Source organism: Mauremys mutica, chromosome 1, assembly GCF_020497125.1.
Source record: "Mauremys mutica isolate MM-2020 ecotype Southern chromosome 1, ASM2049712v1, whole genome shotgun sequence".
In the NCBI taxonomy this organism is placed as follows: domain Eukaryota; kingdom Metazoa; phylum Chordata; order Testudines; family Geoemydidae; genus Mauremys; species Mauremys mutica.
In genome coordinates, this window is record NC_059072.1 from 327,790,739 (window position 1) to 327,815,098 (window position 24,360).

At 43.2% G+C, this 24,360-nt stretch overlaps 1 protein-coding gene across 1 annotated transcript in view; it reads left to right on the forward strand.

Annotated features, from left to right (window-relative positions):
• Positions 1-5,511, forward strand: part of SLC35F2 (solute carrier family 35 member F2) — a 35,868-nt gene extending 30,357 nt beyond the window's left edge. The window contains exons 8-9 of the mRNA XM_045018458.1: positions 4,487-4,706; positions 5,428-5,511. Coding sequence (XP_044874393.1) covers positions 4,487-4,706; positions 5,428-5,444 — 237 coding nt within the window. The 3' untranslated portion in view covers positions 5,445-5,511. The remainder of the gene's footprint in view (positions 1-4,486; positions 4,707-5,427) is intronic.
• The last annotated feature ends 18,849 nt before the right edge of the window (positions 5,512-24,360 follow it).

The following is a 24,360-nucleotide window of genomic DNA, read 5'->3' on the forward strand; positions in this document are numbered from 1 at the left end:
AATTAGTTTCTGTGTGATTTAAATTGGTGCAACAAAGCCTGACTGAATAGAACAGAGTAAAAACTGAACATAAATAAATACTTGTTCTTGAGTGGGGTTTTTTGTCCTCTGAACTCAGCCCTGTTCCACATATAGTAGCCTAAAAGACAAGCTGAGGGTGTCCTGGTGGAAGGGGAAACAAAATCTCTCCTCTCAAAGCAGCTAGAGGAGGGCAAGCAAAACAATGTGAGAAAACTCAGTTTATTTCTTCACCAGTGTGAGGCGTAAAACACACGGAGCTGTGAAACTACCAAGGCAAAAGATGTCAAAGAATGGAACAATGGCTTACTTTGTGCGTGATGAATAACCCCCTTTCCGTTTCAGTTCCAAAGGGAAGGCGCTGCAGTCAGTGCCACACATTTCTCTCCACCCCCAAGTTTAATGAGTTCAACCCAAATGAGTTCTAGTGACACCGGATTACTGAGCAGCATTTCTGTCTACTTTAATCCCACCCCCATACTTATCTGGCCCCATCCCCATCGTCTCCGAGCACTCTCCCAAACATTTAGCCCCACACCATCCCTGCGAGGTCAGGAAGGATTTTGATCATCATTTTACAGATAGAGAATCTGAAGGCCAGAGAAGTGAAATAAGTTGCCTAATGTCACATAGGAACGTCTGTGACAGAGCTAGAAATTGAACTCAGTCCAGTGTGTACCAGAAGGGTTAAATTACATGTCTCTGCCTATGAGTCTGTGGAGGGAAGGAGGATGGGAGACCCTTTCCTGCCCCAGTGCAGGAAGCAAACATGGTGTGGCTGCTCCTGTTATTAGGGCCCAGTCTGATTCCCATCGCTGTCACTGTAAAGACTGCCTTTGTCTACACAGATTCAGATTGGCCTTCAGAGCATAAGTGAAGGAGGCCAGCCAGCAGTAGTCTTAGCATGGAACGCTTCAGGAGGCATTTGTGGAAGCAGGGTGGGAGTTTAGCCCTGGCCTTACACCTCTCCCCACAGAGCTAGTAGGGCGGTGCTGGAGGGATGCTGGCTGTAGCTTTTGACAAATGCTGCTTCAGTGCTTTCCTCTCAACTTCCGCAGCCATCCGTCTAGCTAACTAATGCTGTGCTATTTGTGCAGGCATTGAGATTTACACACAGGGAGAATGGCTCCAGCTACAGTGCTTGGACTATGATGGAGCTTCCTCCTCCTTGCATGCCCCCTGTACTCAGAGCCAGGATTTAGCCTTTATTCTATTATTTCAGGAAAAGTATCTCTGCCTTGGTGTCTAAGATACATACCTTATTCTCAAGCACATGCTCTAGTGGTTAGAGTAACTTATGTATCAGAAAATCCACTTTTAATTTTCCTAATTACTCATCTCTAAAAAGTTGAGTTGCCTGCATCTAAAATGGTTTTGTGTCTGTGGTGCAAATCCCATACTAAGCATAGGCAGAAGTGGGAGGATACTTTTGTTGGCTTATAGGTGACCAGGCTGACCACACCCTAGTACAGGTGCTGGAACTGCCAATCATGGAGGCATGCACCACAGCTGGGACCAATAAAGGAAAACAAGCCCAGATATAAAGGATGGTGCTATGATAAACTCAGGACAGACAGCTGCAAGGAGGAGGGGGTTAGAAATCAGTCTCAGAGGGTTAAAAGGCCCTCCTCCCTATCAACTGTGGGGTAACTACAGGTCAATCAGGTTCAGATGAGAAGGAGTTACCAAAGTATCAATTAGAATCAGCTGAGAGGGAGCTACCTGAGGTTAATTAGGATCAGCTGATTCCAACGGGGCTGCCTGAGACCTTTTTAAACCCTCCCCTGTGGGGCAGGAAGGGAGGATAGAAGCAGTCCTGCTGCCAGGGATTTAGGAGCAGCAAAACAGTGAGCCTCACCAGGAGGAGAGGCTGCATTCCCTCCCACAATGGAGAAAAATAAGCTAAAAAGGACTGGGGGAAGAGAAGGAACAGATTTCCCCTGTGCCCCAAGGGGGACTGTATTACCCAAGCCTGTCTTGCCAGGGCTGAAAGCAGTGGAGGCTGGGGAGACCGAGAAGGTGCCTTGCCACAGCTGCAAGCTATTCAGTGGTCAGAACTTTCTCCAGTCCATATTGTAGCTGTCTGTTGTACATTATGCACTCAGGCCTCCTATCAATGACCCTAGGAGTTTCATGCATGGTACAAGGTTATGCCACAGAAATCCACAGTGCAGACTGGAGATAAGAGATGTCTGTCTTATTCCAAATCACAGCAGGTGCTGTGTGTCCAGAAATCCCATGTTCAGCAGTGAAAGTGCAAGGAAGAGGGTACAATCATTGTTCTCATTATCTCCCTTTAAAGCCCTGAAGAAACTGTCTTACAACCCCCTCCTTGAAAGGCAGAGGCATTCCTGGGTGGGTACAGGTATGATCTTCATGTTTATGGCTGTGTGCGTCCCTCTGACCTGGCAATGGCTCTGCACCTAAGATAAGACTTTCAAAGGTGACTATTTTGTGTACCTCAAGTTTTGGCTGCACCCCAAAAAGGGCCTGAGTTTCAGGGCTGAGTGCTCAGCATTTTCTGAAAGTCATGCCCCCAGATGTCACTTTGAAAGTCTTAGCCACAGATCCTAAGAAGAATAATCCTTTTAGGTGGGGCATAGCAGGGGAAGCCGTGCATGAGAATGCTTATTAGAGATTATGGACACCAGTACACTCTGCTTTGCTGCGTCTGTGTGCCTGAGAATTTAGCTGCCTGTTTATAAGATAACTATGGACATAAATTGAAGGCTCTGTGAAAACAGACCCTCTTCATGGGAACCAATAAATACAATTTAGACATCCACAGGCAAAATTCTGTCTTCAGTTTAAACTTTTGTAACCCTGGAGTAACTCCATTACAGCTAAGAGTTACTTCAGATTAACATCAGTGTAACTGAGCAGAATCTGGCCCAATTTACATAATTTCTGAAATCCTTAAATTTAGAAGATGAAGAAGAGTTGGAATTGTAGCAGCTATTTATCCTTCCTTAGTAGTTCAACTTCAGTTGTACCTGCGTGACCACATTAACCTAAGGCCCCTGTCCATTCTGAGCCAGCTCACCTCTCCACGTGCAGTATTATGTGGTGCCCTTCAAAGTGCTCAACTATCAAAGGGGCTTGAGTCTGAAGTTCCAATTTTTCCTTCATTTTGTGACTGTGAAGAGTTACTTGTTTTCCTCAAAATTGAGGACAGTGTTTGGAAAGTGCTGGCTAGTATTAATGCCAATACACCAAGCAACTGAACTTGTTTATAGCTGGGTTGCTATACTGAATTCTGATTCAGCTGAAAATAATTTTCAACACTGACTTTGTCAACATTAATTGTATTTGGGAATAGAATCCTCTTGACACCAGAACTGTCAGTGCAAGTGTTAACAGAGAAATCAAACAATACAAACCTCCCCCAGAATTTATGGTATTAGACAATAATCATAAGACATAATTGAAAATCTCAGCCATAAGACAATAAGCATATAACAAAGACGTAGGGAACAATCCTGCACGAGTTGAAACTATGAGAATCTTTCTACTGACAGCAGGATCAGGCATCAAAAGAATATTATGCCTGTATTATTACTGGGGAGCTAGTTTTGAGCAGGGATATTTTGATTTCAGTCATCCAGCTGCTTCAGTAATTATGGTGTTGGGAAGAAAATCTGTAGCTTTTTGTGTCTGCTGACAAACTGTTCCCAGCTGAGGGTAATTTGACCCTTTTACATTTTAAATCCAATTTTATAAAGTCAACACTTTAAGTGGACTCTTATTTTCCTATCAAGATGGTTTGTAATAATCCTTCCTTTTTTAGAATGTTAACAGTTTACTGGATGATAATAATGGACCAAATCCTGTTTGCTGGATCCACCTAGTAGTCTGTTATCTCTTTACACTGGTATAACTTCTGTGAAGTTAAACTGGTGTATATCAGGAGACAGGAAAACCGGTTTGGCCCAGTAATAACACGTATATAGCCCATCAAATGGTTAAAAGTGACGTACAACGCACCTACTGATCTAGTGACTTGCAGAATTCCAACAACAGGGACAAATTCTTTCTCAGAGGTGAAAGTCTGGAGCAAATCCATCACAGAATTTGGCCATGTTGCACTTAAAATTGAAAACACTCAGTGGTACATTACATTAGTGTTCACTTGCATAAACAATTACTCCTTGCCATCACCATATCTAGAACCATGTTATCCTTGGTCACATCTGTCAAGATGGGTGTCTAAACTTAGGAAAATAATTCCCTGTATACCAGTGTTAAGAAGGGGAAGTGGAGAAGGACATTAAGGTAGTCTGAGTCTGACAGTGGATTAAGCTTCTGAGTTTTGTTTTTTGGGCCCCATATACTATGGTGATGGATGCACTCTAAATATTGAGACATAAAGGAAGTGTAGCTGTAAGTGATGCTCTTGCTGCAAGGCACAATCATAAGACAGGATTACTAACCACATCTATTTCCCTTCCTCTTCCCATATCCTTGTCAGTTTTCAGGTCTCTATCTCCTGTCCTTTGGTGTCATTATGGTGGGCTTCATTTTGTACTGTTCTACTCCAACTCGAACTGCAGAAGAAGCCACAACCAGTCTGCCACAACCAGCCAGCATTGGGTTTGATAACCTTGGACTAAAAATTGAGGAGAACCACCAGGAAACTCCGGCTGCTACCGTACAGCTTACTAAAGAAGAAAATGTGCGGGTGAACACGGGTTAGAAAACTAGCAGCATTTTAAAAGAAGCTTTTGTACTGCCAAATTTATCCCTCAATATCAATATGGAGAACTGCTCTGTTGCCGAAGGTGTACATCATGCTGCATTTGTTTTAGTACACTGGATAGACACTTAGCTGATAAGACCAGATCCTCAATCAATGAATCTAATCCAAGTGAAGATCTGTCCCTTAAAGTGAAATAGAAAAATATTTGGAAGCCTCTGGGAAGTGACAGAACCTTATGTTCAGAAAGTTTGATTAATTTAAGAGCAAATGCTTTATAAAGATGAAGCCAAAGCTAGCTCTCAGGTCACTAGCAGGAGCAGAAATCCTTTGTTGTGTGTTAATTATTAAGGGCCCAATCCTACAAGGTGCTAAAGGAGTGTCCTCTGCTCCCATTGAAATGAGTGGGAGTTGAGAGCACTCAGCACTTCAAGAGGCCCTCAGCACCTTGCAAGATCTAGCTCTACATGCCATAACACATATGTTTGCAGTGTTGTAGTTGTGTTGGTCCCAGGAGATGAAACACACAAGGTGGGTGAGATATCTTTTATTGCACCAGCTTCCATTAGTGGAAAGGACAAGCTTCCTCAGGTCTCAGGAAGGAAGCCCTGTGTGAAGCTTGAAAGCTTGTGCCTTCCACTAACAGAAACTGGGCCATTAAAAGATATTCCTCATCCCACTTCTCTCTCTCTCTCTCTCTCTCTCATAATACCTAGGTACATCTACCAAGTGATGTAGGACTCATTCCTTCACTGGAGCCACGTGTAAAATTGGCAGTCCACGTTTTTTTAAATTTTTTTTTAAAAAGGAAAGATGCAGCTAAGTGAACATGGGTGGGGATGCTGTTGGTGCCCCACGTCAGTTCATTCTTTGTAACAAAAATGTCTGGCTCTCCAAAATGTTAAGTACTTTTGCTAGACTTGTAATTCATTTGTCTTTATTTGTGCCATTTTTTTTCCATTTCTAATCTGTGATTAAAACTGATCTGTCACTACATGAAAGTGAGGTTTTGAGATTGTTTAGACATTCTATGGCCAGACTTGTAGGTGTAAATTTGCATAGTTCCACTGAAGCTGTGTCAGTGGATACCAGCTGAAGATCTGGCTCTCACTCTGTTTTTGCCTGTTGGAATTTCACTTTCTGTTAAAGACTGTATGTATTGATTTTTACTGACCAAACTATTTTTTAAGCTAACAGGTTTTGTCTTAAATGGTAAATGATCCTCTTTAGAATATACTGGTTATCAAATGACAATGTGATTGTTTTTTGTATAGGTCAGTTGTAGTTTATTTGAGCAAAATGGTTTTTCCAATTTTCTTTAGAGATCACAAAATAAATATTCAGTACACAGTGAGTATTCAATATTGCCTTCACATTGAATACTCCATGCAGACAATGATTAGAAGAGCTGCTGATGCTTTGTGACAATTTGGGTCAAATTTTCCGCTGCCTTGAACCTTGTGCTGCCATTTGCACCAGTGCAGAACACTACCACTCAGGATTCGTAGGTGAAGGGTACAGAACACTGAACCTAATTCCTTAGTTACAGATCAGACTGTTACAATGTTGTAGCCATGTTGATTCCAGGATATTAGAGAGACATGGTGGGGGAGGTAATATCTTTTATTGGACCAACTTCTGTTGGTGAAAAAGACACACTTTCAAACTACACAGAGCTCTTCCAAAGCTTGCTTCTCTCATCAGAGGCGGTTGGTCTAATAAAACATAATACCTCATCCATCTTATATCTCCAAGATCATACCATAGGCATATTGTACTAGTATTGACTTTGTGTGGGCACTAGATGGAGCATCGAGAACCCATTCTCTAAACTAAGAGTTTATATCATAACAACATGGTTTGTCATATTCCATAGTGTGTTGACATGTACCATATGCAGTGCTGCATGGAAAAGACTGCACATTTTTATTGTCTTTACTTACAGCCATTTTAGTTAAAGCAGGACACACAAAAGAACAGTGCGCTCCTTTACCCAAGTGGTGACTGAATCATAGAACAAAGAAAAGAAAGTACACCTTTACCCCGATATAACGCGGTCCTCGGGAGACAAAAATCTCACCGTGTTATAGGTGAGACCACGTTATATCAAACTTGCTTTGCCCCCCCTTGTTCCCTGACAGCCCCCTCCAGAAACCTCCATCCCTAATCACCCCCCAGGACCCCACCCCCTACCCAATCCCCCTGTCCCCTGACTGCTCCGACCTCTGTCCACCCCCTACCCCTGACAGGCACTCACCGGTGAGTGCAGGGAGGTTGGGGAAAGGATGCCCCACGTACTCACCTGCGGCGGGAAGCGGAGCGCTGTGTCTGGGAGCTGCCGGAGTGGAGTGGGCTGGGGCCGGGCTGCTCCACTTCCACCGCTGCTGGTGAGTGCAGGGGGATCCCTTCCCCCAAGCCACACGGCTGGAGCCGGGGCAAGGGAAGCAAAGCGGGCTGCTCCCGGCCCCCCGCTAATCCCCCGGGCCACTCTGGAACTGCAGGGCCCCCAAAAGTGCCCTCCCACAGCTCCTGCCCCCCAGACTGCCCCCGAGACCCTCTGCCCCTTATCGAACCCCGGCCTGGCCCGGCACCCTTAACACGCTGCGTGTCAGAGCTTTACCGCCTTGTATGTGAACCTGCATTATATCGGGTCATGCTATAACAGGGTAGAGGTGTACAAGACTACAGCACTAGCATCTAAGAAGTGTCATTACCACAGAAACGCTACCTGACTTGCAGTCTATCAGAAACTGACACAGGCATAATAAGAGGCGGTGACTGTGCTGCTTGGGAGAATGGCGAAAACAAAGATAAGTTAGCTCCGATATTCACATCCTCCTCTTTGATATTTCCCATGGAGGAGATGAAAGGAGAGGAAGGTCTGCTCCTGTGTGCCAAAATCTTTCCTCAGAAGAGTGGTGGGGGAGGGTATTGTGGCTATGTGGCTTCATTCACCTCATGTCAGAGCAGTCCTTGCATGTGAGGGGTACTCAACTGGTATTCCATTGTGCTTTGGGAGCAGGCAAAGCTCTCCATCAAACTCCTAGAGCCGCCTGGAGATTTCCCCTCAGTCTGAGGGTGCCCTGTTAGCACTGATTTATACAAACTCTTATGCCATGCTTTGAAAACTCCCACTGGGTTAGGCCAGGCATGGGCAGGTGTCCATGACAGCATGATTCCCAAGTGACTCAATATAAAATTTAAGGGTTCATCCAGTATTTAATTTGTAATGAAAGAGGTGCCAGGGCTCAAGCAATTTTTTTACATTCATAGCTGATGCAGCAAGCCCAGGGGTTATGAACTGCTTAGAGGTGCCGGGGCTCAGCCCTGGCAAGCCCTGGCAAAAATGAAGCACAGGGTTCATCACATTTAATCTGTGACTCACTACTGTAAAAACTCTTCCTTTTATGGGCAAGAATTTGGTAAATTAGCTAACTGGTGGTGGATATGACACAGGGATTTTACCTGTGGTTAAGGTGTGTGATGGGTGTGTATTTCTTGGTCTAAAAGTCAATAAGAATATTTTTTTTTGGCCTTACTATTTGCACTTCACTTTCCCTATATGTAAAAGGAGAATGATAAGCCTGTCGCCCCTTGCTGAGTAAAGCAGCTGTTGAGGCCTTGTAGCTGAGCTTCCTATTTGTAGAAGAATCAGCTATGTGGAGTCAGGGTATATTCTCAGTGAAACTTGTTTTATTTACACACATGCTATCCTAGCTCAGTGGTGGTCACAAACATCATGCAGGGCCATCCCTTCTTTCTGTGATCTTAGCCCAAACTTGAATGCCTGGTTTCCAGGGAGCAACTCTCTCTCTAGAATTCTCTCTCTTAAAGACAGAGAGCGAAAAGCATAGGAAAAACTCCTTTTCTGCTTGCCGTATCTCCTAAAGAAACAAAATCAGAAAAACTCCCAAAACCAGCACATCAATATAACATTTACTTTCAAGACCAAATACTTGCTCACACGTCAAGGAAAAGGAGCTTGTAAGAGTGAGTATCAGCGCCAGCTGGTGACCCCTGTTAGTATATAGACTTGTTTGCCAGTCTGAGATCGAATTTTGAGTTTTACTTTTTGATACTTTTATACTAATATGGTGAAGAACAATGAACAAAGAGACTGTGTGTTGCATTTCCCACAACCAGATGGGGCAATGGTACAATGGGAAAAGTTAAGGGATACAGATAAAGTGTTACTGGGCCTGGTGGGAATGTATACATGAGTGCACACTTAAAGACTGCCTCAACTCCTTATCGCAAGGCAAGGTCAAGCAACCAGTCAGGAGGGACAAGGGGGGAGTGGGTGGTGGGGGGAGGTAAAACACTGAAACACCAGAGAAATGCCTGCCCCTGACTGGAGTGCAACCTCACTCCTTACCCCTCCCATGGGATACAAAAGAAGTGGGATGAAGAACCCAATTCATGACCCTCCCAAACGGAATATGACCATAAATTGTAAGGGGTGTGACTAGGGATGTGCACTGAAGGTATATTCGTGCCTGCTAAGGAGTGGGGGATGGGAGGTGGGAATGGAGAAGGGGGACACAGGCAAGGCTCTGTGGTATCAGGGCTGGGAATGGATCACTGGGAAACAGACTCAGCCAGCGCGTAGAGCTATGGATATATTTGCTTGGAACTAACTCCATAAATATCGAATTGCCTGCACTTCGGACTTCTGGTCTTCTGCTTTCTGTCTGCATGACAAGAACCAGAGGAGAGGGTGAAGGGAAAGCCCTCTAATGTCCCCTGCTATAACAATACTTACCTAGCTTGTCAGGCACTTGTGAGGTTTAATTAATCCTTATTTGTGAGGAAGGCAAATACACCTGCAGTGGCAAACACTCTAGAAATGCCTATAAACCTTAAAAAAGGTGAGCTAGAACATTTAACATTCCTACATATTGTAGAGGTTTTAGCTGCGCCTCCAAAGGGAATGCTAAATTGAATTTTACACTTCAAGCTGGGATTCAACCTGTTATGTATGATGGGACAGGGGCGAGGGGAAGTGTATTCTCCCCAAAATCAAAATGCTTCCAGGGATTAAAGTTTTAAAATGGTTCCTTTAAGAAGTTTAGCACCCCGGTTCAGTTTTATTTGTCCCAAATGATTATTACAGAGTAAACACAAATGCTTCAATCTTGCCCTATAGTTTAAACCCACCTAGTGTTGTGTGCAGGCAACATTAAAGAACTTTAACTCGGCCAGGTGTTGACATCAAGAGGGAAATAAATAACTGACTTTTAAAGACTTTCAGGTAGTCTGGGCCAACAAATACTAAAATCTTAATCATAATCAGATGGTTATTATATGGTGTCATGACAGGGCAGCATTAAGGTTGTTAGGATGCACTTATTGTTTATTTCCATAGCTTAACGTGCTTGGATTACTTTTAGTTTTAACCTTATCTGAATTTCCTGGGCTTATGCTTCTTTTTGAGATAACTGCAATAGTCCTGTAGTGTACTTACCCTAAATTACTGAGATGCACTCAACCTTAATGCCATCTGAATGTAGATTTTTATCTAGGAATACATACAGATAAGGGCACAAATTCAAATTCTGGCCACTCTTCAAAATGGAATGCTGCCAAGTCTAATGTTGGTAATTCAGAAAAGTCTGCATATTATATAAGATTAGTTACTGCTCAGAGTGTAAGTAGATGGGACCCAATATCAGCTACTATTCATTTGCTTTACAGCTACTGGAGTTAAATCTGTGTAAAATTGGTGTAAGTGAGATTACAGTAAGGCACAAATCCTTTGGGAGCCACAAAAGGTATTAAGGTGCCCGAGCCCCAAAATTAGGTGCCTAAGTTTGGGGTTTAGGTCCCAGTTTTAGACTCCACTGAGATTCATAAAACTCCTGCTGAGCCCCATAGTTACCTAAACTCACTTGGTGCCTAAGGGTTTCAAAGTAAAGGATCCCTAGACACCTCTGTTCCTGCCTATGGGCACCCATACTGCTGCCTCCCTCTAGGCATCTGGACGCCTAAGCCTCAGTGCAATTCATGAACCAGGGGAAGGCAGGAGTTCAGCTGCCTAAGGTCACGTGCAGGACCTGATCCAATAGGTGGCCTGTGAGCACACCTGCTGGATCAGGTCCCATTCAGAAGATAGCCAGAGGCGGTGCCCATGTTATAACTTTTAGCCCAGTGGTTACAGCACTTACCTGGGATGTGAAGACCCAGATTCAATTCCTCCCTCCTTGTGAAGCTGTTGCACTCTGGATAAATGATGTAGGAGCAAATGGAGGTGGGGGACTAGATGCAGGATCTCCCATGTGCATACCCTAAACACTGCACTACAGAGTGGTTCCCATGCTGTTTGTCTCACTCTCTGACTCCCTGCGGATGAAACAGTCATTGGGAAGACAGAGAGCATGTGTAAGAGAATGACTCTGTAACCCACTGGTTAGGGCACCAAGGTGGGAGACCCTGGGTCCAGTCCCCCTATCCCAGACACTCTTTCATTATTTATCCAGACTGCAACAGCTTCAAGAGGGCCGAATGAGGGAGCCCCCACCTCAGAATGTCTTGTAGCTCAGTGGGTAGCACATTCTCCTGTGAGGTTTAAGAGTCCTGTTCAAATTCTTGCTCCCCCCAGAAAGTGGGGAATTCAACCTGGCTTTCTCACACCCCAGACAAGTACTCTAACTACTTGGCTATAACTTGTAAGGGGATCTCCTCCTCCTACCTTTTTGTGTGAAGCGAGGCAGGTGCCTAATACATTCCCTCAAAAAGCAGCCTCGGTGTCTGAGCCGCCCGACTGCAGGCAGTGAGGTTCCCATTCATGGACTGCTGAAGCGATTTAGGTGCCTATTTTCATGAGGGGGCAGGGTTTAGCACACACCCCTCCTGTGGCCATCTGCCATTGGCTAGCCCAGGCGGCTCTTAGATTTGTTCATCTCTTAAGAACACAAGTGACACATGTTCACTGTTGCTGGGGGAATGAGTGTCAAGATAATGAATCACATATAAGAGCATACAGCACCTGGGGGAGAAGTTACATGGCAGACTTTAAGCATGCAAGCACTGTACTGAAAAAAAAAAAAAAAAGAAATTCAGATGTTTCAGATGAATTGGATCTATGTGTCCAAACCAAAGAGCGTGACATCCTGCCTTGCTCCAGGGTTTGGTTTTAAAGACATCAGAAATCTAGCTGGCATTAGAATGTTGTGATGTGTTGGAAAAAACTGAGTGCAACAGAGTATGAGTGTGTGACATTATCTCCACTGGAAGTTGAGGAAGAAAATAGAGCTATTGGCTATTAAGTATTTTAAGAATCATGACCTTTACTCATAAGACACACACTTAGTTCTGCATGATGTGATGTTCAGGCAAACACATCAATTCTTGTCAGTGGCGTTTCTGCATGCATTACCGTATATATTGTTCAAGAGTTTATGCAATTCTCTGCCACCTTGCAAATATCCATTTAGATCAGTTTGGGAAATCTGATTGGAAAAGTTGCTCTATATGGTTTATCTATGAACAATGTGGGACAAACAGATAGTTTCTGAAGAATGCCAAACTAAAGATTTTAGAATTTCATCAGCCTTTCATCAAAAATATTCCCAGTGTCACCCAAATGCCATTGAAGGATTTGATCCTGCAAGCTCCCACATGATCATAAAGTGCCATGAATTCTGATGAAATAAATGATTAGGCCTTAAAGCAGCAGTTTTGTATTTTAAACTGATCATTATTTCTTTGCAACACCTTGAGGCCTCAGCCAAGAACAGGGCCCCATTGTGCTAGGTCCTCTCCATACACAGTGAGAGACTGTCCACACCCAAAGAGTTTACAATCTGAGTAGACAAGACATGGCATATATTACCCCCATTTTACAGCAAAGAGAGGTTAAGTAACTTGCCTAATGTCACAGAGGAAACCTGTAGCAGAGCATTGGCCCTCTAGTTCTAAAGTCCTAGCGCTGTTCCTTAACCACCAGGCTATGGTGCCTTTTAGCAGTTTTTCCATCTTTCTGTAAGCTATTAGGCTTTGTAAAGAGTGCACTTTATCATAGATTTTAAGGCCCGGAGGGTCACCTCGTCTGATCTGCATAACATAGAGCAAAGAATTGCTCAGACGCATTATATAGCATTCAAGAATATTTCTTCACTTTGTATCCTAGAAGCAGTGATACCCTTTTTGCTCAAGCTTTCCAAAAACCTTCAGGCTGAAACTGAACTAGAAAGTTAGCCCTGAAAGTGAGAGTGACAAAAGTGCTAAGCAACTGGAAAAGAGCCCCTGTATGTTCTAGTGATCACATTTGTGTCTTGTGCATGCACCAACAGTAGTCAGTGAATACTGAAAAACATACAGGTGTGAATGTGTATTTTATACATGAGCATTGTTTATTATTCACAATAGCGCTCTGTCAAATTCAGTTGCAAGGAGCCTGTAACGCTGTATAAAGCTAACACTCTCTAATTTGTCTTTCTCTGACATTAATGTAAGTGCTTGTTGGAAGAAATTCTTTTCATTTAATAAAGTTCATAAGCTGCATGTGTTAAAAAAGGAACCCTACCAGGTAATCTTATCATGTGTAACATCTGTAAATTAGTTTCTTGAGAACAACAGTGATTTATAACTCACAAGGAAACTAGAGTAGCTTGACTAAATCAAGGGGAGCATATGGGCGGTTGGAATGAAATCACTATATGACTGCACATACCATGTTAATGCAACACTAAGGTTAAGAATTTAGTCAAACAAAACTCAGTAGGCACAAAGTTATGGTTAGCCACAAAATGGCCCACATTTGCAAAATACAAAAAAAGTTGTATTATTTTATATGTGGTTAAATGTTAGTAAATAGATAAAACCATAGAGTTAGCAAATATGTGTCCCGTGTACAGATTCTGCACCCATCTTACTCTCAGCTTGTAACTGAGGAAATACGGACTGTGCTGTCTCATGGAGACATCACTTTTACTCCTGTTGTTTTTCTTAAATCTAAAATAAATCATCTGACATGGAAGCACAGTTTCTTCTTTTATATCAAAACATACAAAGAGCAACCCAGGGGTGCTCTACCGCTTGAGAAATGCCTACACGTGCCACTTAGCAGTCACATTATAGTAACTACCAGGTGTTTCTAGTTTGGGGACTCTCACATTGGCCAGGATTGAAAGTTCCTCCAACTGAGACTCATTGGAATTTTATGCTCCTTGTCCTCCCACAATTCTCATGCTCTGACAGCCACTTGCTGTTTGTGGGTGAGTTTTGCCAGGATCTGTTCGCTGTATCCACTTACACAAGTCTGTACTGAGGTACACAGATAACTGGCAGGACACAGGTTATGTTGCTAGTGATTTCCAGCAGCATGAGGTAAGGAACACGAACACACACCTCTGTGCTACTGGGAACTTCATCTCAGAGTTGGCTTCATTCACTCATGAAATGCAATGAACGCTGTGTAAAGTATGTAGATCAGCTTTTGTTTGTGAAACACTTGAGGATTCTTCAGGATGAAAAAAGCACTATATAATGTAAGGTACTGCAGGGTCAGATTAAAGTGCACTGTCATGGCTCCAAACCTGTGCTGTCCGTCAGCTGAAGGTCAGGGCACTCAGTACTTTGCAGGATCCAATCCCCAAGGATGTCAGCAAACATTATGAAAGTGGCAAATTTGAACCAACCCTCTATTTCTCTCCATCCTTATCTTCAAGCTCACCTCAGTACAGGTCTCCCCTTTCATTTTCCAAGTGATTTAAAATTTAGATTCTCTGACAGCTGGTAGGAGCCACCAACAAGGAAACAGAAATACAACCCCCAAGGCACTGCACTGCCCTCTTATCATGCTTCATACAATGACTATGCAAGGATGGTTTTCTGAGGAGGGGAAAAAGTGACACACAATTTGGCTTGTTGTCAGGGTCTTAGTTCCCCAAAGCCACCAAAAGCAAGGTGGGACAAAGTCCTAATCCAGTGGAGCAATGCTTGTATGCAGGGGGATGGGAAGGTGAGTGACAATGTCCCCAATACTTTCCTGAATATTGGGGTCTGTAACAGAGAGCCCCTCACCAAAGATTGGCCAGCACAACTAAGTAAGTACTTTCCTTTAGAATATGGAATTATAGCAGTTAAAGCTAGAAGAGACCCAATACCAGCAAGGTCCATTTAGTCAATCCTTTAGGGAGTAGGACGCCAAAACGGAATTTTGCCATCCGTATAGTATACTCTTCAGAAATGGGATTGCCAGCACTATTCCACAGTGTGGACATAAGTCACCAGTGATCTATAAGATAATCATTATTTTCCTCTTATTTCATCCAATTACTCCTGTGAATGGAGGACGATATTGCACTGTCAAACAATGTGATGTGTTCTGCTCCCCTGTGTTGTATAGTTTCTGAGATGAATCTTTCAGGTGCTGTCAGTGTTACAAAGTCTTCCAATGGGACTCTGAGTTTGTGACTCCTGTCATTTGACTGTCTTTCAAATGACATAAGCACTGGAATCAGAGTGCTGCACAATTTTCTTTAAAGTGATTGGCTGTTCAGTTGAGATCAGGATGCTTCATGTTAACTACTGGATCTAAGGTAGTAAACACCTTGACCTTCAGCCTCCGTGCCGAACATTTGTAGGTGTTTGTGCATATGGCAGTGTAGATATCAGTGGACCTACTCAAATAAAGGCTCACTAACATGAACAAGAGTGGTATAGTCAAGGCCCAAGAGAATTGAGAATTCCAGGTACTGCTTTGCCACCACCTTCTTAATGATGTCCCCTTAAAAAGTTGATCAGAGGCCAGGCAATTATCAACAAACTTGTTAATTATTGCCCCAGCAATGGACCAGTGTCTCACTGTGAGATTTTATCAGTTGGGCATGAGTCCGTCATAGATCATGCCCCACAGTTCCCTATGCTCCTCTTGAACACTTGCTAAAATGCAGCAGAGAACTTGGTCTTCTTTTAGCATGCTCACCAACCACTGACTGAGCAGTCCTGTCCAAAACTAAACAACCTTGTGTGTGAAGTAGACAAGAAGCTCTTATCGGTGAGACACACTTAATACTGTATCCTGGCAGAGACAACCAAGAGCCACTAGGCAGCTCTTCTTCTGAAGCAGTGCCACCACCCTGGGATTTTGTGGATGTGAGGGCGGAGGATGAGAACCTGTCCCTTGCTTCCATTACTACAAATATGACTCCCACCACTGGCACTCTAGCTGCTTTCCTTCCAGCTTTGCCTGTTAGAAGCCATCTGGATACCATACTCAGGGCCGGCTCCAGACCCCAGCACGCCAAGCGCGTGCTTGGGGCGGCATGGAGCAGGGGGCGCTCTGCCAGTCGCCGGGAGGGCGGCAGGTGGCTCCGGCAGACCTCCCGCAGGCGTGCCTGCGGCGGGTCCGCTGGTCCCGCGGCTTTGGTGGAGCATCCGCAGGCACGCCTGCGGGAGGTCCACCGGAGCCGTGGGACCAGCGACTGGCAGAGCGCCCCCTGCGGCATGCCACCGTGCTTGGGGCGGCGAAATCACTAGAGTCACCCCTGACTATACTAACGATGAGGCTGGCACAAAAGAAAGGGGGCATTTAGGCGTCACCTTTACAATAACTCACCAGGCCATCTTTGATAACACGGTCCACTGGGTGAAATGTGAAAGCTGGTTAATATTGTGTAGCTCAGTATGGCCACTGTTAAAAGAAAAGCTCTGACACCACATTGAAATGTAATCCTGCCTGTTTCAGGAATGGGATAAGATGATTAGTAGAGCTAAATATATAATAAACGATCAAATGCACACTGGGATGACTGTAGCAGGAACAGAGAACTGTCATTGTCATTCCCTTCACAATTGCATTTGCACCAGCTCATGTGGTTTTACACCTGTGCCCTGCTGGTGGTGACCTTGGGTACAGTAGGACACGCTGAGATGTGGAAGCTGTGAGTTCTCACCATCCTAACGAGGTGTCTGTGTGCTCTGATCATCAATTCGTTAGCAGACTGCTCCAGCGGCAGGAAACCCCGTTAGAAATGAATGAGTATGAGTATAATGCTGTGAATAGGTAAAGTGGTTTATTGTACCATCTAGTTAATTGTTTCATTTCACTTTTTCAAGCAGAAATACTATGTGGCATGAACTCTAACTCTTTGACCAAGTATTGACATTTTGATTAGTTGCTAAGATAGAAATCTAGGTTAATGGACTGAGTGGTTAGTACAAACGTCCTTCAGTTTTCTGCATATTGGAAATTGGATCCAATAAATAAAAAGTCCACAGTTCCTTCTGGTAATGTTACTAACCTTCAGTTCATATAGCATTTTCTTTGTCTGTAGTGTGGCAGTGCCTCAAAGTCCTGATCTGGGCTCACTTTGCTAGGGCCCAGTGACAGAGCAACTCACCAGCTGGCGTGCCACTTGGCAGCAAGGTGCAGTGATGCAGGATTTTTTCTCCATAGACCTGCTGACCCAGTCTGCTGGTGGTCCCCTTCGCCTTGTGACTCAGCCTTCTGGCTGGGTCACATTTAGTCTCACCCACTTCTGGGGTTTTAATCCAGGGTTTTAATTCAGTAGTTCCAGAACCTCACACCAGGTAGACGACCCAGATCCAGGCCCAGCAGTGTGTCAGGGCCCTTGTGCCTGGGGTCTTCACTTTAGTCTCCTCAATGAGGCTGTAGTGGAACCCAGATGACCCCCCTCGCTCCCCCGGCTTCTGGAGAGTGGTTAAGATCCATCTTGCCAGGCCTGATGCTTCTTCCCTGAGTTACTTCCTACATCAGCCCACCTTCTCCTCTAGGGGCTCACATTCTCAGAGCAGTCTGCCCTGGGGTCAAGCCCCGGTCCCAGTTCCCCACATAACAAAGGAAAGAAACTAAATTAACAGCAATAAGGAGCTGCACCAGCATCTCTGTCCTAGCAGGATCCTCCAGCCATCTGTCCAACTGCTCTGTGCTCCTAGGCACCGAAAGCAGCTTGGCTCTCTGCTGTGCTCCTTTTTGAGAGTGAGGGATCAGAGGTCTGTTCACCGCCCTGTGCTGGGGCCCTTTGGGTATGTCTACACAGCAATTAAACACCCATGGCTAGCCCGTGTCAGCTTACTCGGGCTCACTGGGCTTGGATTAAGGGGCTATTTAACTGCAGTACAGATGTTTGGGCTCGGGTTGGAGCTGGGGCTCTGACCCAGCTGCGGGTACACCTCTACCCTGATATAACACTGTCCTCAGGAACCAAAAAAATCTTACTGCATTATAGATGAAACCGTGTTATATCGAACGTGCTTTGATCCGCCAGAGTGCGCAGCCCCCCCGTCCCCCCGGAGCGCTGCTTTACTGCGTTATAGCCGAATTCATGTTATATTGGGTCATGTTATATCGGGGTAGAGGTGTATTTAATTGAAGTGTACAAATAGCCTCTGAGCTGGGGGTTTGTCTTCTCCACCAACGCTGGCATGCGTTACAGACACAGCCAGGTGGGGGCTGCCTGAGCCCTTAGCTAGTCTTTAACCCCTGCTTGTCTAGTGAGGGGTTTTTATCCTTCATCACAGGTCCACTGTATACATCTATTGTAAGACACAGTCCCTACCCCAGAGATCTCACTGTGATGTCTGATTTGGGTGATGAGGTGGAAAAGGCAAAGATAATACTACTTTGTACTTCTTTAGCCCTTTCCATCAAAAGATCTCAAAGCACCTTATAAACACTAATGAATTATGTCTCACAGCAGCTCTATGAGGAAGCAAAGAGAGAGTTAGGATCCTTATTTTATATTGATTAGTAAACTGAGGTACAGAGAGGTTAACTATAGACTGTACTATTTAGCCTCTGCCATAAGCAGGGTCTGGCTTCAAAATATACTGCCCCATGGAAGCACAGGAAGGTATTGTGCTTCAGAACATAATCCTTCCCGAGACTTCTGGGTTATAATGGTCCTCCTCGGACCTCTATATGTCTGCATGTCTGGCCTTTGGTAGCATGGGGGTGCAGATCCATGCAGTCCACCTCATCAGCAGCTTGTGGTTATCGGTCCCAGATCCTGCTAAGCCAGTAGCTTGTGCCAAAAAAAAAAATTGTGAGTGGAAATTTGCTGGTCATGTTAGTCAGTTTTCCCATCCAATGGCCTCTGTTTCAAAATACTGAACCTCCATGTGGAAATGCAAGAAGATTAAAAATTCAGACCAAAAGAAAGACCATGTTATTATCCATGAACAAGTTATGGAGAGGCACTGCAGGTGTATGAAGCTGGTAGGAGAAAGTTTATAGTGAAATCTTCATTTTAGCTGGCACAAGGACTCTCTGAATCCCTTTGAAGTTAGCAGTTTACATTCTAGTTTTCCTGCTTAATGGGGGAAGCACATGTTCCAGTTGGCAAATCACACCTGTGTCACGAGGTCTAGCAAGGACTGAGTCTTATCTATTTGTTTTCTAATGCAGTGGTCAGTGACTATTTGGCTGCCTAGCAAATGATACATCATATACCAATGTCCTTCACCATTACTTTAGTTAAAGTTACCGATTTACCAGTTATTAGTGACTAGTAGAGGGCGTATTGTGTCACCAGTTTTTAAGCAGAACTCCCATTATGTTCAGAGAGGAGTTCTGCCTTAGGGGAGCTGATCCTAAACCTGCTGAAGTCAATGGAAACACTTCCATTGGCATGAACTGACTTTGGATCAGGCCCAAAATGTGAGAGGACAACATGGCCCTTGGAGAGGTGAATGAACTGCAGAGGAACAGTACAACAAGGATGTACAATAACATCACTAATCATTTGCCTCAGACAACCAGGGGCAGTTGTGTCTGAGCTCCCCATTAACTTTGGAGTGTTAATGTTTTTCTGACTCATGAAGATCAGAGCTCACTAATATATGTTTTCACAGCTTCCATTATGATTTTGATCATTTACAACAGGGGTCAAGTGAACCCATTTAACGTAAGTGTCAGTACACCTGAGCTCCGGAATACCAATGCCCTGCAATTGTGTGCAGTACAATATCTGTGCACAGCACATAATAATGCAAACCATATATTCCATACACAGATAAGTAAAGCTATTCTGCATCTGTATTGGAATAACTAGCATTGATTTAATGTAATGCATATTGAAAATATAAACTTTAGTCTGTTGGCAATGGCACAAGGGGCTAGGAGACAGGGGCTCCTTTCTGTAGCTGGGGCTCTCTTTTATAGGCTAGTAGCTGTTAGCTATTTCTTTTTAACAGGACATTTTTATGTTATACATCTTTATGTTCTGGGTTTACTTTAATACAAGGGTTTTTTGTTTTTTTTTAATAGAATACCTAGCACAGGGGTCGGCAACCTTTCAGAAGTGATGTGCCAAGTCTTCATTTATTCACTCTGGTTTAAGGTTGTGTGTGCCAGTAATACATTTTAACGTTTTTAGAAGGTCTCTTTCTACAAGTCTATAATATATAATTAAACTATTGTATGTAAAGTAAATAAGGTTTATAAAATGTTTAAAAAGCTTCATTTAAAATTAAATTAAAACGCAGAGCCCCCTGGACTGGTGGTCAGGACCTGGGCAGTGTGAGTGCCACTGAGAATCAGCTTGCGTGCCGCCTTCGGCACCCGTGCCATAGGTTGCCTACCCCTGACATAGCATATGATAAATTAGGCTGAGCCACTCAAACCTCACTGAGCGAATAGGCTTCTGCCAACAGTAAGTTGTATAAAAATACTGGTAATGGATAGAATTATAGCAGAAGGCTCCTATCATGCCTTTTTCTAAACGACAAGTGCCCTCAACTTCTATTGAAGTCACTGGGAGTAGAGGGCACTCAGCACCCAATAAAAGGTGCTCAGCACCAACCAGATTCAAATCCTGACCAATAAACAAGACCAAACTCTGTCAAAAGTTGGATTCTGACTTACAAAGTTGGAACAAGAGTGGTGGGCATTTGTCCTGCTCTCTTTAAAGAACGATAAGGATTGGAAGTGCTTTGAATCCCTTCCCTCACCCCAACATAAGATAATTAAAAAAAACCAAAACTTTAAAATTTCACAAAATGTAATCAAAAAAGTTTTGCCACATTTTTCTGAGTTTGAAAAATGTTGACCAGCTCTAATTCACTCCAGTGTCACAACTGACACCAGAAATCTGGATCTTCCTCATTTGCCAACATCCTTTAAATTCATAAGGTCTTCCCAAGAAGAGCAGAATTCTAATAAGGAGAATGACTTATTACATTTTGGGCTCTTCTCAGCACTGAAAGGCGACAGTCCAGTCACGTAAATAAACACTTTTCATATTTACTAGTTTGAAAATAACATTGATATATCTAACCAACACAGAAAACTCAGCTTTTTCCACAATGTTAAGAAATATTGTTTAATAGAGCTACAATGCTGCTGTGGCTAGCATCTGTTTCGTACCATCTTTATCCATAGTGACACATTTCTGGCACCAGCCTTATCATAGAGTACAATGTTGTAGTCTTTAAATGGCTGACACATTACTTAGTTAAAAACCAGCTAAATGTATTTGCCATTCCATTTATCATGTGCTTGGTTTTGATCTTCAGAACCCATTCCTAGGAGCACTGCACAGCAGCCAATACACTTCAATTAAAAACCCACAAGTGGAAATACACTTTTTAGCATAAAAGACATTGTCCTATTTTCAAAGCTTTTTGCATCAGGAATAAGATCTTTACTTGCCTACAGTCAACATCTTTGGAACATCAGAAGCAAAACACAAGCTATCAACGAATGGCATTAATATTAAAAATACGTATATTTAATTATTTATGGCACAGCTTTCTTGTATTCTTTTCATAAAGCTTCAGGGTTAAGGAGTTGTCTTGAGACGTGTTTCTCACTGATCAGTACAGTACCATGGGGAACAATTTATAGGGCTTTTACTTATCAGAGATCACCAGCAACATTCAGCTATCCTATTAGAAGTATAATAAAGCCACTTTACACATTGTGGGTTACTTTACTATTTGGTTGTGAATGTAAGAGTCAGTGCAGCCTTACTAAGTGTACTGTATACAATCAGGGAACGACTAAGGTGTGTTAAGTGAAGATTATGTATGAGTCATGGAAACAAGTCATTTTGATAAGGCCTCTTGTACAATGCAGTGAAATGTGCACTGAAATAATTCTACCGTCTGGTCAGGTTGTTTTCGTCTGACCATCTTTCAGCAGATAGGACATCAGGATAAGAACCAGGAGACCTAGCTCTGCCACGGCCCTGTTGTTTGACCGTGGCAAGTCACTTTGCTTCTCTTTACCTCAAGTTTCCCCATTTGTAAAAGAGTCAATGAGGATACCAACCTTCTTTGGTAAATGTGTTTGGAGATACAGATGCAAAGCACCACAAAGGTGAATAATATTATTAATGCTTATTCAAAAGTGTCTAAAGAATGGGTTTGAAGTGTTAATGAAACTGTTAGTTTCTAAGAGTCAGCTCTATATAGTCACATTATTGTGACTGCTCCTCCCACGCAGAGCCTATTTATGGGCCCAATTCTAGACTCTGTTACATCGGTTTTATGCTCTTGTAACACCAGAGGCAATGCTAGCCCATTGGAGGACCTAAGCAGGAATATTTTTGTGCCCCCCACCCCCTTGAGCTGCTTGGGGCCCTAAGCAATTGCTTAATCTGCTTATGCCTAGTGCCGGCTCTGTGTAACTCCATGGGATACACCAGACTCATAATAGTGTGATGACACAGCAGATCAGACCCTAAACTGTTTACTTAACACTTTGTAACAGGAGCGTTGCCTTCCCTGGGGGAAACTGGGCAGGAGGTTTAAGGAATGGGTTCTGACTGAGTCAAAAAGGAGAAGGGGATAAATACACACAAAACACCCTTGTAGTCTCATGCAAAACAAAATAAAGTCAAAAAGTTTCCCTCAGCTACAGTCCAAATGAAACAAAACAATTGCAAAGCACCCCTTTCTTCAACCTCAGACAATTGGAGAGAACAACCCAAAATAGGTTTTACCATTGTTACAGTGCCAGGCATGTAGTCTGTCTCAATACAATCCAAGCAAATAACTCTCCAGCTCCTCTTCTCACTCAGCCAGGGCCTAGTTCAGCAGTCTCAGGGGTTAGAGAGCAACCAATTCCTTTTTCAGGATTACTACTCTCTTACTAACTAGCCTCTATCACCGATGCCTTTTTATGGCTTCCCACAGTCAGAGGCCCTGCCACCCAGCAGTTTAATAAGTCACAGCTGCCAGACTTTCTCCCCTGATCTTCAGCATTAGCTTTCTCCTTTCTGTAAGGGGAAATATACAATTCTCCCCACAAGGAGAACAGTTACAAATTTAATTGACGCATTATTTTTTTAATAAGCATAATCAGTATGGAAGCCTGTCCTCTGGAATCGTGGCCGAAGCATGAAGGGGCATACGAATGTTTAGCATATCTGGCATGTAAATACCTTGCAATGCCAGCTACAAAAGTGCCATGAGAACACCTGTTCTCACTTGCAGGTGACATTGTAATTAAGAAGCAGGCAGCAGTAGCTCCTGTAAATGTAAACAAACTTGTTTGTCTTAGCGATTGGCAGAATAAGATGTAGGACTGAGTGGACTTGTAGGCTCTAAAGTTTTACACTGTTTTGTTTGCAGTTATGTAACCAAAAAAATCTGCATTTGTAAGTTACACGTTCACGATAAAGAGATTGCAGTTCAATACTTGTATGAGGTGAATTGAAAAATACTATTTCTTTTGTTATTTTTACAGTGCATATATTTGTATTCAAAAATAACAATATAAAGTGAGCACTGTGCACTTTGTATTCTGTGTTGTAATTGAAATCAATATTGAAAATGTAGAAAAGCATCAAAAAATATTTAATACATTTAAATTCTATTCTACTGTATTGTTATAAGTGCGATTAAATTTTTTGAGTTAATCTTGTTAGTTAACTGTGATTAATTAATAGCCCTAATTCATACATCTTTTTTTCCTAGTTAGACATGGCCTCAGGGTGAAATTCACTCTGGTGTTGATGACTCACACTAATTAAGCAGAATCATGTAATCATACAAATGTAGGGCTGCAAGAGACCTCCAGAAGTCATCAAGTCCAGCTGCCTCTACTGAAGCAGGATCAAGTAAACCTAGACCATCCCTGACAAATGCTTGTCCAATCTGTTCTCAAAAACTTTCAGTGATAGGGATTCCATAACCTCCCTTGGAAGCTTATTCCAGACCTTAATTATTGTAGTTAGAAAGTTTTTCCTAATATTTAATCTAAATCTCCTTTGATGCAGACTAAAGCCATTACTTCTTGTCCTACCTTCTGTTGACATGCAGAACAATTGATCACTGTCTTCTTTATAATAGCCCTTAACATATTTGAAGACTGTTATTAGGTACCTCCTCAGTCTTCTTTTCTCAAGACTAAATATGCTCAGTTTTTTAAAAATCTTCTTCATAGTTCAGGTTTTCTAAACCTCTTATCATTTTGTTGCTTTCTTCTGGACTCCCTCCAATTTGTCCACATCTTTTCCAACCTGTGGCACCCAGAACTGGACACAGTATTCCAGTTAAGGCCTCATCAGTGTTGAGTAGAGTGGGACATTTATCTCCCATGTCGTAGGTACAACAATCCTGCTAATATATCCCAGAATATTAGCCTTTTTCACAACTGCATCACATCATTGAATGATATAACTCCCAAGCCTTTTAATCAGCACAACAACCTACCCCGTTATTCCCCTTTTTGTAGTTGT